The following is a 12998-nucleotide window of genomic DNA, read 5'->3' on the forward strand; positions in this document are numbered from 1 at the left end:
GAACTCCTGAAGGAAGCACTAAACATGGAAAGGAACAACCGGTACCAGCCATTGCAAAAACATGTCAAAATGTAAAGACCATTGATGCTAGGAAGAAACTGCATCAACTAATGAGCAAAATAACCAGCTAACATCATAATGACAGGATCAAATTCACACATAACAATATTAACCTTAAATGTAAATGGGCTAGATGCTCCAATTAAAAGACACAGACTGGCAAATTGGATAAAGAGTCAAGACCCATCAGTGTGCTGTATTCAGGAGACCCATCTCACGTGCAGAGACACACATAGGCTCAAAATAAAGGGATGGAGGAAGATCTACCAAGCAAATGGAAAACAAAAAAGGCAGGGATTGCAATCCTAGTCTCTGATAAAAGAAACTTTAAGCCAACAAAGATCAAAAGAGACAAAGAAGGCCATTACATAATGGTAAAGGGATCAATTCAACAAGAAGAGCTATCCTAAATATATATGTGCCCAATACAGGAGCACCCAGATTCATAAAGCAAGTCCTTAGAGACCTACAAAGAGACTTAGACTCCCACACAATAATAATGGGAGACTTTCACACCCCACTGTCAACATTAGACAGATCAACGAGACAGAAAGTTAACAAGGATATCCAGGAATTGAACTCAGCTCTGCCCCAAGCAGACCTAATAGACATCTACAGAACTCTCCATCCCTAATCAACAGAATATACATTCTTCTCAGCACCACATTGCACTTATTCCAAAATGGACCACATAGTTGGAAGTAAAGCACTCCTCAGCAAATGTACAAGAACAGAAATTATAACAAACTGTCTCTCAGACCACAGTGCAATCAAACTAGAACTCAGGATTAAGAAACTCACTCAAAACCGCTCAACTTCATGGAAACTGAACAACCTGTTCCTGAATGACTACTGGGTACATAACGAAATGAAGGCAGAAATAAAGATGTTCTTTGAAACCAATGAGAACAAAGACACAACATACCAGAATCTCTGGGACACATTTAAGGCAGTGTGTAGAGGGAAATTTATAGTACTAAATGCCCACAAGAGAAAGCAGGAAAAATCTAAAATTGACACCCTAACATCACAATGAATGGTGGATTTTTGAAATGTGTTTTATTTGTCTAGTGAGATTTTAAAAATCAGAAGTGAATGTTGGATTTTTGAAATGTTTTTCTTTGCCAATAAGATTATGTGGTTTTCTGTCTTTGTTAATATGGTGAATTAAATTGATTAATTTTTTTTTTTTTTTTATAGAGTCTCACTCTGTCACCCAGGCTGGAGTGCAGTGGCGTGATCTCGGCTCACTGCAAGCTCCGTCTCCTGGGTTCACACCATTCTCCTGCCTCAGCCACCCACGTAGTTGGGACTACAGGCACCTGTCACCATGCCTGGCTAATTTTTCGTGTTTTTAGTAAAGATAGGGTTTCACCACATTAACCTGGATGGTCTTGATCTCCTGACCTCATTATCTGCCTGCTTCAGTCTCCCAAAGTGCTGGGATTATAGACATGAGCCACCACGCCCAGCCACATTGATTAACATTTAAATTAAGCCAGCCTTGCACACCTGGAATAAATTTTACTTGCTCATTATGTATTATCTTTTAAAAACATATTATTGGGTTTGATTCACTAACATTATATTTAAAATTTTTGTATTAACACTTATGGATATAGGTCAGTAGTATTATATGCTTATAACATTTTTGGTTTTGATATTGGGGTAATGTTGGCATCATAGAATGAGCTGTGAAGTATTTTCTCCTTCTCAATTTTCTAGAAGACTTTGTGTAGGATTGGAATGATATCTTCCTTAAGTATGTCATAGAATTTGTCAGTGAAACCACTTGAGCAGCAAGAATTCTACCGCTGAACCACCAATGCCTCTAAAGTGAAACCAGTTGGGCCCAAAGTTTTCTCTCTGGGAAAGTTTTAAACTGAATTTAATTTCTTTAATAGATATGAGGCAATTCAAGTTACCTATTTTTTCTTGAGTGAGCTTTGTTGGTTTTAAGAAATCTATCCACTTCGTCTAAGTTGTTAATTTGTTAACATAAATATGTTTCCAGTATTTCCTTATTATCCCTTATAGAATATTTATAGAATGTCTATAAAATCTGTAGAGTTGTCATTTCTCTCATTCCTGATATTGTTAATTTGTGTCTTCTCCTTTATTTCCCTCATTAGTCTGGAAAGAATCTTCTAAATTTTATTGAACTTCTCATAGAATCAACTTTTGGTTTCATTGACCTTCTTTATTGTTTTTCTGTTTTCTATTTAATTAATTTCAGTTCTGATCTTTATTATTTCCTTTTCTCTATATACTTTGAACTTAATTTTTCCTTCTTTGGTGGAAAATGAGGTCATTGTTTTGAAACTTCTTCTCTTCATATATGGCTATTTGGTGCTATGATTTCATCCTAAATAACTCCTTTAGTGACATCCCACAGATTTTGATATGCTATGCTTTCATTTTCAGTCATCCCGTATATTCTGAATTTCCCTTTTGGTTTCTTCTTTCACCCATTGACTATTTATGAGTGTTCCACTTAGCCTTAAAATACTTGTGGTTTTCCAGAATTCTTTCGTTATTGATTTCTAATTGCCTTCCATTGTGGTCAGTAAACATACTTTGTATGACTTGAATTCTTTTAAATTTACTGAGGTTCATTTTGAGGCTCAGGCTATGTTCTATCTTGGTAAGTAGTCCAGGTACACTTGAAAAGAATGTTTATTCTTCTGTTGTTGGATGAAGTCATCTGTAAATGTCAATTAGATCAAGTTGGATGAAACTTCTGTTTAAAGCTTGTATATCCATTATATTTTTCTTTCAATTATTAATAGAGGCCTATTGAAATCTCTGACGATAACTCATGTTAATTCAAATTAAGGAAAAGAAAGGCAGGTTTAGCTCACCAACCTCCACTGATGAATGTGTGTTTGGGTAAGGGTGTCACTCCCAGAAGTTACTTGAGTCTTGTTAAAAGTTGTTAGGCCCTTTAATCTGCCCAAGTAAATATGCTATATGAATAAAAAAGTATTGGCTATGAAAACAGTTTCAAGGCAAATTTCCTTTCCATTCCATTCACTTCCTTTCAACCTTACTTTTTCCCTTCATATAAAGCTTTATGCCGTATATAAATACCATATATTTTTGTATATATATTCTGGAGATATCACTGTTGCATAGTGATATAACATTAGTGGTCTTATGTGTTTCACATTCTTTAATATTGTAACACAAAAATTGGCATATTCCTGAAAATGCTAAACAAGTATATAGAGAAAGACTGTCAAGTTTTTGAATGCATAAATTAAATAAATGTTTCAGGGATTACCTGCATTATAGTACATCTAGGGTTCAAGAGAATGGTGCACGCATGTCACAAAACTTGTTAGACGTAAAGTCTAATTTTCTATTTTGCATTCTGCGGCTAACACAGATAATTGAGACATAATGGACAGCTAAATCTTTTGTCTTTATGCACCTTTAAACATCTTTCTACTTTTGATATTTTGAATATCTGTTTTTAAAATGTAGTTTGAATACTCAATTGATAGATTTTTAAGCTTTTATGTCACTGCTTATTTCAGTTAAATCAGAGAGATTTCAGGGGAGTTACTGTTTATAGATTGTTCAAGATCCCTCAGGCAACGTCAAGGCTGTTGCATGTGGACAGTTTCTTGAATTATAGCACAGAAACTTTAATACCTACCTCAAGAATGATAGGGGTCTTAAATAGGCAGTCATATTTACTAAAGAAACCTAGAGTTTTCTTAGATTGCCAACCTTGGCAAGACAAGAAATGTCAGGGTGACAGGGTTTAAGTGGCTCTTTTCAGATATGTTACACTGATTCTCTATATTTAAGATGTGAAACAGCCTTACAGGAGCTGTTTAATTAAGTGAAAGTAAGTCTAGTCCTTTTGGAACCGAATGGTTCAGTGAGCAAATATATATCAGCAAGTGAAGGAAGTGGGGAAGTTATTATGTGCTTCATAGACACGATGACACTTTATAACCCCATATCAGGGATCCTAAACAGTGATTGGTTGAGAAAATTATCAAACTGAGTTTAAATTTCGGCAAGTACAAAATTGTCACGCAAAAATCCAGGACAGTGGGCCACTTTCAGTCTTCAAAGAGAAAGATAGGAAATTCTGGATTTTCAAAGTCCTTTTGAAGCCTTTTAAGGTAAGATGAAATATTCTTTTTACTCAGAACCAACTGATTCATTCAGAAAGAACTTTGAATTTCAAAGACAAAGCCAGTTTGATTTTAAGAAGCAAATACCCCTTAATGATTAGATTGTTTGCTTCCTTTTTGGCTTGTCATATTGATAGTATGTATAAAAGATAACGGATAATTATGAGTTAAGGAAGAGATAGATTGGGAAAAAGAAAGACCTCATACTGAAAAATTGGCCAACTGAGGTGGAAATTTGATAATTAATTATCTGGGCACTTTGATTAGTTTTGATAAAAATGAGATAACTGAGATATCAAAAAATCCACCTTGGGCTTTCAAACAAGGCTTTAATTAGGCTTTGCTTTTCAGTATTTTATTACTTACTATTACTTATTATTGTCCCACATGAAATGAAATTTAGCAATCACTAGTGATGCCAAATCTAATTGCTAAATGAAATGAAGCTAAATCTCATTTCACGAGAATCAATAAATGAAATAATCTGAAGGAGGTTTGCAAAATTCTGAAGTCTCTGTTTCATGCTGAGAACACCTGGGCCATTTTTATAGTAGTCTTCGAAGTCATTCACCTGCCTTGGAAACGGTGATGAGCATCATGGAATTGTTCCGGAGTGGAGCTGAAAGAGAGATGTAGTGGTCAGATTTCTGGACTGTAGCTCAGAAATGGGACACACATCCCTCTGGCCTTGGTTGCAGGTACCTTTCCAGGATGCTGTGGCTCTTCCAAATCACAGTGCAGATGGGCCTTCTGCAGAGCTATATAATGGTTAGGCTTGGGACTGCAAAGTACAGGATGACTGTGGCTTAGTAAACAGCTGGCCTTCAACCTCTGTGCCCAGAGCTCTGCATGATACTTGTCCTGGTGTCACCTCAGCCTCACTTGAATCTATGGCATTTCAGAAGGAGCTCTAGCTGTTCTTGGCTTTCTGTTGAACAGCTGTAAGAGTGAGCACTTTTTTCCCCCTCAGTAGCTCTGGAACTGTGTCATCTCTCCTGTGAGAAAACACCAATAATTCTCATGACAGTTGATATTCAGTGAAGTTTTATTATATTTTCACTATCACCATTAAATTCAATCAAAGCCATTTTATGACATGCAGCATTATAATCTATACATGCAGTGGGAGTTCATGAAATAGGAGTAAAACTCTCCTTTCTATAGTAATGGCATCATTACATCAACTTGCAATATAAATTGATTTTTTTACTCACACAGATTATAAATTGTCTATTCCAACTTATTAGAAACATATTCTTAGACCATTTCTGAATTTGAATTCTAACAGGGATGAAGAATCATGATTTTAGAAGTCCCATATAATAATTGCTATCATTTGTTAGAAAACTGCGAAGTGCCTGAAGCAATGCTAAATATTGCTTAGAGTCATAAATATTTATCAACAACATTCAGAAAATGTCTTTTTCTGTGCTTTGCATTGGAATACAATAATCACCAAGACACTCTCCTGGGTCTCAGGAGTTTACAGTAAATCAGGGCAACACATAAGTAACTAGGCAATTTTAAACTGTGCAATGTGTTACCAGTGAGATGTGCAAAACGACTTGGTATAAAAAGGAACGAGATACTAAATACCGTTTGAAGTGGAGTTAGAGAGGGCTTCTCAGAGATAATTCTACCAAACTTCAGGATAGTCCTGAGGTGCAGGTTTTGTTATTATTCCAGTAGAGGGATAATAAACCTACTTAAATTTCTCAAGCTTACACAGCAAGTAGCAGGGGTAACATTTGAACTGAATACAAACTGAATACAAACCCCAAATTCTTTCCGCTAGCGTAGGCTCCCTCATGTTAGTAATTTCTGCTCTTAAAGTCTAGTAGAGCTCAATTCTATAGATTTGGAGTAAGGATGACACATGTTTTATCTTTTAAGCACAATTTCAGCAGAATTACTTAATACTTGATTAAAGCTATTCAGAAGAGAAAAAGATGTTTTTACATCCAAGAATTGCGGAAGAACAAAGTTACAGCTATGCCCTTTGCACCTCTATGGCTATTTTCCTTCATTGGCACAGGCAGAAAAAATCTAGGAAGCTACATTAGTGCTAAGCCTGGTGATGTCCCCATAACCACACCAGGTATGTTCTTGAACATCATATGTCTTCTCATGTTAGATACGTGCTTCTTGCCCAGGAAAAGGGCAAATGCTTACACATCAAAATAATATAGGATTATGATTATCACTTTTACTTTATAAGTAATTTTGTGCTGTTCCTTTTTTATACAGCCATTGATTATTATTATTCCTAAAGAAAATGAAGATAATTGCATATTTTTGCATTTGGGCAGTAGCATGGGCCATTCCAGTAAGTATGCCTTTCTCAGAAAACCTCTACACTTTGTTATCTCTTTTAACCTAACATTAATACAAAATGTTGTGTGTATGTGTGTGTGTGTCTGTGCATGCACGTGTGTGTGTATATGTGTGTGTATATATACTTTTCCTTAATTTTTTTTAACAGACTGAGTCTAAACATTTAGATTTGTACTAAGGGCTTCATGCGATGTCTGTGAGGTTTCAACCAAACCACTCCAGTTCATTGTCTCTTTCCTCTATAGAAATTCACATCTTGCCTGAAGGATTATTATTATTTAAAACATTTATTCAGATTAATTTACACTTAGTGCCCAGAAGTCATGGAGACTTTGTCCATCTTTGCTTCATACTCTGGGAATTTTATTCTAATATGAACAAAGTCTGTGCTGTTTAGGAAGTTTCCAAGAAAGAATAATAAGAAAAAGTAGATTTTTTTCAACATATAGGAAACTAATGTTTCACTCAGAGTTATTATTTATGTGCTCACTTTGGAAAATTTGGAATATATGATAAATACCAATAAAAAATTGAGAAAATTCAACCATTTGTAATTTAGTAGCCAGCCATCATGTTTAACATTTTCATATGCTTTCATAATACCAAACATTTGGTATTTACGTAGTTGAAAATGTTCTCAAGTATTTCAAATGTGCTGTTGCAGAGCACAGAAGTATAACAGCATAATACTTGATTTTGCTTCTGTGCAGGCTCTGGTCATGCCTCCTGCTCTCTTAAGAGTTTTGGTCAGGATTACACTTAGAGCGGGTCTTGTGCTAGTGCAAGAGACTTGTTGTGCAAAAACACCAGAGGTCTATCCCCTTGTCTTTCTACAAGACTCTTTCCTTCTACAGTTGAGATAAGTGGGCTCATCTAACATATCCATAAAATTGATAATACCGCAGTGAAAAATATCCATGTGCCCAGTTTAAATTCTACACAAGCCCTGTAAGAAGCCACTTCTCTTTTCTATCTGATTAGATCATACTTTGGCCTTTGTGTTAAACCTTTCTTCTTCATTGAGGAAAGAATGTGTGTGTGTGTGTTTGTGTGTGTGTGTGTGTGCATGCTCATGCACATATTCCCAAAAAAGAACCTTTTCAATAGCCAGTATTTTCTACTTGGCAGGTTCCTCAAAGCAAACCACTGGAGAGGCATGTCGAAAAGTCCATGAATTTGCATCTCTTAGCAAGATCAAACGTGTCAGAACAGGTATAGGATGTAATATATTTCTTTTCTTTCCTATTTCTGAGTTGCTACATTCCATTAATTTCCCCAACATTGCAATTTGCTTTCCTTCAAGATCATTGATACTTGTAATTGATTGAATGTTTCTTTTTCAGGATAAGTTAAATGCCAGTGGAACCATCAAAGAAAGTGGTGTCCCCGTGCATGAAGGTGATAAAGGAAGGCAAGAGAATACCCAAGATGGTCACAAGAGAGAAGGGAATGGCTCTGAGTGGGCAGAAGTAGGAGGGAAGAGTTTTTCTACATATTCCACATTAGCATACGAAGAGGGGAATATTGAGGGCTGGAATGGGGACACAGGAAAAGCAGAAACGTATGATCATGATGGAATACACGGGAAAGAAGAAAACACCACAGCAAATGGCATCCAGGGACAAGTAAGCATCATTGACAATGCCGGAACCACAAACAGAAGCAACACTGATGGAAATACTGATAAGAATACCCCAAATGGGGATGTTGGAGATGCAGGTCGCAATGAAGATGCCACTGTTGTCCAAGAAGATGGACCCCAAGTAGCTGGAAGCAATAACAGTACAGACAATGAGAATGAAATAATTGAGAATTCCTGTGGAAATGAGGGTAATACAAGTGAAATAACACCTCAGATCAACAGCAACAGAAATGGGACTAAGAAGGCTGAGGTAACACCCAGCACCAGAGAAGATGCAGGCCTGGATAATTCCGACGGGAGTCCTAGTGGGAATGGAGCAGATGAGGATGAAGACAAGGGTTCTGGTGATGATGAAGATGAAGAAACAGGTAATGGAAAAGACAGTAATGATAACAGCAAGGGACAGGAGGGCCAGGACAGCCAGGACCACAGGAAAGAAGATGATCATGATAGTAGCACAGGTCAAAATTCGGAGAGTAATGAAGATTATGACCCTGAAGGCAAAGAAGATCCCCATAATAACGCTGACGGAGACAACACCTCCAAGAGTGAGGAGAATTCTGCTGGTATTCTGGAAGACAATGGCAGCCAAAGAATGGAGGACACCCAGAAGCTCAACCACAGAGAAAGCAAAGGTGTAGAAAACGGAATCACCAAAGAATCAGAGCCACACGCTGTTGGGAAGAGCCAAGATAAGGTTAGTTTGTAAAGCTGATTTATTTCAATGGCAATTTAAATTCTTCCCTCCAACTATTGATGCTAGCACAAAAATAAACCATGACAAGCATCTATATATTTTTGCATCCATTTACTTGACTATTTAAGGAAAAGCTAGAGTCCTTACTAGACTTCCATATAGAACAACTTTAAAAATCATACATTTCTGAGAACGTAGTTACAATTCTAGAAAAGTCTTATGTGAAATCATGGATCCCCCATGTAATTGTTTACAAAAGTTCCTGGGTAGGAATGTGGATGAATTTTTAAGGAATCTAAACACCAGGGTGCTTTCAATTACAGAATAAAGCACATTGTCACAAATAACTGTGAAGTACTAGAAGTGGAACTCCTATCCCTGTGGCAACTTTTCCCAGTTATTCTTCCTCAGATCAATGCAATTTTGCAGCAAGTATTCACTAGTTAATCATTCTTTCCTCCGTCCTTCCATAGGGAATAGAAATCAAAGTTCCTAGCAGTGGCAACAGAAATATTACCAAAGAAGTTGGGAAAGTCAATGAAGATAAAGAGGATAAAGGACAACATGGAATGATATTGGGCAAAGCAAATGTCAAGACACAAGGAGAGGTTGACAACATAGAAGGACCTGGCCAAAAACCAGAACCAGGAAATAAAGTTGGACACAGCCACACAGGTAGTGACAGCAATAGTGATGGATATGACAGTTATGATTTTGATGATAAGTCCATGCAAGGAGATGATCCCAATAGCAGTGACGAATCTAATGGCAATGATGATGCTAATTCAGAAAGTGACAATGACAGCAGTAGTCGAGGAGACGCTTCTTATAACTCTGATGAATCAAAAGATAATGGCAATGGCAGTCACTCAAAAGGGGAAGAAGATGATGACAGTGATAGCACATCAGACACTAACAATAGTGACAGTAATGGCAATGGTAACAATGGCAATGATGACAATGACAAATCTGATGGTGGCAAAGGTAAATCAGATAGCAGTGACAGCAGTGATAGTAGTGACAGTGACGGCAGTGATAGCAGCAATAGCAGTGATAGTAGTGACAGCAGTGACAGTGACAGCAGTGATAGTGACAGCAGTGATAGCAACAGTAGCAGTGATAGTAGTGACAGCAGTGACAGTGACAGCAGTGATAGCAACAGTAGCAGTGATAGTAGTGACAGCAGTGACAGTGACAGCAGTGATAGCAACAGTAGCAGTGATAGTAGTGACAGCAGTGACAGTGACAGCAGTGATAGCAACAGTAGCAGTGATAGTGACAGCAGTGACAGTGACAGCAGTGATAGCAACAGTAGCAGTGATAGTAGTGACAGCAGTGACAGTGACAGCAGTGATAGCAACAGTAGCAGTGATAGTAGTGACAGCAGTGACAGTGACAGCAGTGATAGCAACAGTAGCAGTGATAGTAGTGACAGCAGTGACAGTGACAGCAGTGATAGCAACAGTAGCAGTGATAGTAGTGACAGCAGTGATAGCAGTGACAGTAGTGATAGTAGTGACAGCAGTGACAGTGACAGCAGTGATAGCAGTGACAGTGACAGCAGTGATAGCAGTGACAGTGATAGTAGTGATAGCAGCAATAGCAGTGACAGTAGTGATAGCAATAGCAGTGACAGTAGTGACAGCAGTGATAGCAGCAACAGTAGTGATAGTAGTGACAGCAGCAACAGTGACAGTAGTGATAGTAGTGACAACAGTGACAGCAAGTCAGACAGCAACAAATCAGACAGCAGTGATAGTGACAGTAAGTCAGACAGCAGTGACAGCAACAGCAGTGACAGTAGTGACAACAGTGATAGCAGTGACAGCAGCAATAGCAGTGACAGCAGTGATAGTAGTGACAGCAGTGATAGTGAGAGCAGCAGTAGCAGTGACAGCAGCAACAGCAGTGATAGTAGTGACAGTAGTGACAGCAGCAATAGTAGTGACAGCAGCAACAGCAGTGACCATAGTGATAGTAGTGACAGCAGTGATAGTAGTGACAACAGCAATAGCAGTGACAGCAGTGATAGCAGTGACAGCAGCGATAGCAGTGACAGCAGTGATAGCAGTGACAGTAGTGACAGTAGCAATAGTAGTGACAGCAGCAATAGCAGTGACAGCAGTGATAGTAGTGACAGCAGTGATAGTAGTGACAGCAGCGATAGCAGTGACAGCAGTGATAGTAGTGATAGCAGCGATAGTAGCGACAGCAGCGATAGCAGTGACAGCAGCGATAGTAGTGACAGCAGCAATAGCAGTGACAGCAGTAATAGTAGTGACAGCAGCAATAGCAGTGACAGCAGCAACAGCAGTGATAGTGGTGACAGCAGCGACAGCAGTAACAGCAGTGATAGTAGTGACAGCAGCAACAGCAGTGACAGCAGTGATAGCAGCAATAGCAGTGACAGCAGTGACAGCAGCGATAGTAGTGACAGCAGCGACAGCAGCGATAGCAGTGACAGCAGCGATAGCAGTGACAGCAGTGATAGCAGTGACAGCAGTGACAGCAGTGATAGTAGTGACAGCAGTGACAGCAGTGATAGCGACAGCAGTGATAACGATAGCAGTGATAGTGACAGCAGCGACAGCAGTGATAGCAGTGACAGCAGCAACAGCGACAGCAGTAATAGCAGTGACAGCAGCGAAAGCAGTGACAGCAGTGATAGCAGTGACAGCAGCGAAAGCAGTGACAGCAGTGATAGCAGTGACAGCAGTGAAAGCAGTGACAGCAGTGACAGTGACAGCAGCGACAGCAGTGATAGCAGTGACAGCAGTGACAGCAGTGATAGCAGTGACAGCAGCAATAGCAGTGACAGCAGTGATAGTGACAGCAGCGACAGCAGTGATAGCAGTGACAGCAGCAATAGCAGTGACAGCAGTGATAGTGACAGCAGCGACAGCAGTGATAGCAGTGACAGCAGCAATAGCAGTGACAGCAGTGACAGCAGCGACAGCAGTGATAGCAGTGACAGCAGCAATAGCAGTGACAGCAGCAACAGCAGCGACAGCAGTGATAGCAGTGACAGCACATCTGACAGCAGTGATGAGAGTGACAACCAGAGCAAGTCTGGTAATGGTAACAACAATGGAAGTGACAGTGACAGTGACAGTGAAGGCAGTGACAGTAACCACTCAACCAGTGATGATTAGAACAAAAGAAAACCCATAAGATTCCCTTTGTGAAAAGTTTGGTGATGGGATAGGAAAAAAAGATTTCCAAGAAAGTAAAGAAAGGGGAGAAATAAACAGAAGACATATGTAAACATCCACAAAAACAACTAGGGGAATCAAATCGAACAGTTGGATTCAGAACCAAGGCCTAACTCCTGCAGAGAGAGACTCTGAATGCATGACCTTTGGTACATGCCTGTTAATATTCATGTTCTGAAAATATTTTGTTAAAAGTGTAAGTCTAAACATAAAAGAACAATTAAAATATTCTTTAATACTTCACGCAGAAACCTCAAGTAATCACTACATGATAACTTTAATTTAAGTGCCATGTGCTGCAGAGAATGTAGCAGGCAGACACATCTTAAAAGCAACCTGTGGCATTGCCTTAAGTCTCCATAGTTATGTATTCTGGAGAGGCAGTCTGCTTACCGCTGAGTAGAAGATGCTGTACTGTGATAGCCAACTTGGCTTTGGATTCAGTTGCTTGTTCTATGGAAGAAATACATGTATTTCTTACATGGAAAAAAAAAATTGCAGCTACTATTCAACCTACCTGGGCTATGGGAATAATCTTTCTAATGATCAAATAGAGTAGTTATAAATCACAGAAATTCTAAAGAGTGCTAGTGAGAAAGAGCTCAGAGTCGGGTTGATGTATAAAATCTGATCTGCAATCGGATGTATAGCATCTGATGTTAAAATCTGATGAAAAAAATACATCTCAACAAACCACTGGAAATTGAGTACAAAGTCCCTAAAACTATTGACAAAGCTGATGCAGTGCTTAGAACAGTGTCTTACTCCCAGGAGCCACTCTCCAAATGTTAACCAGTAAATGACACATGAATGACTCTGGAGGAGCGTCACTTAGAAGCATGGTGGCTCACACCTGTAATCCCAGCACTTTGGGAGGCCGAAGTGGGTGGATCACAAGGTCA

At 38.8% G+C, this 12998-nt stretch overlaps 1 protein-coding gene across 1 annotated transcript; it reads left to right on the forward strand.

Annotated features, from left to right (window-relative positions):
* The first annotated feature begins 4109 nt into the window (after positions 1-4109).
* On the forward strand, positions 4110-12346 carry DSPP (dentin sialophosphoprotein). The gene is made up of 5 exons (XM_001098430.5): positions 4110-4199; positions 6459-6537; positions 7674-7757; positions 7889-8884; positions 9358-12346. Exons 2-5 carry the CDS (start codon positions 6487-6489, stop codon positions 12034-12036), a joined length of 3810 nt encoding a protein of 1269 aa, XP_001098430.3. The 5' UTR covers positions 4110-4199; positions 6459-6486; the 3' UTR covers positions 12037-12346.
* The last annotated feature ends 652 nt before the right edge of the window (positions 12347-12998 follow it).

Source organism: Macaca mulatta, chromosome 5 (genome assembly GCF_049350105.2).
Source record: "Macaca mulatta isolate MMU2019108-1 chromosome 5, T2T-MMU8v2.0, whole genome shotgun sequence".
Classification (NCBI taxonomy): Eukaryota; Metazoa; Chordata; class Mammalia; order Primates; family Cercopithecidae; genus Macaca; species Macaca mulatta.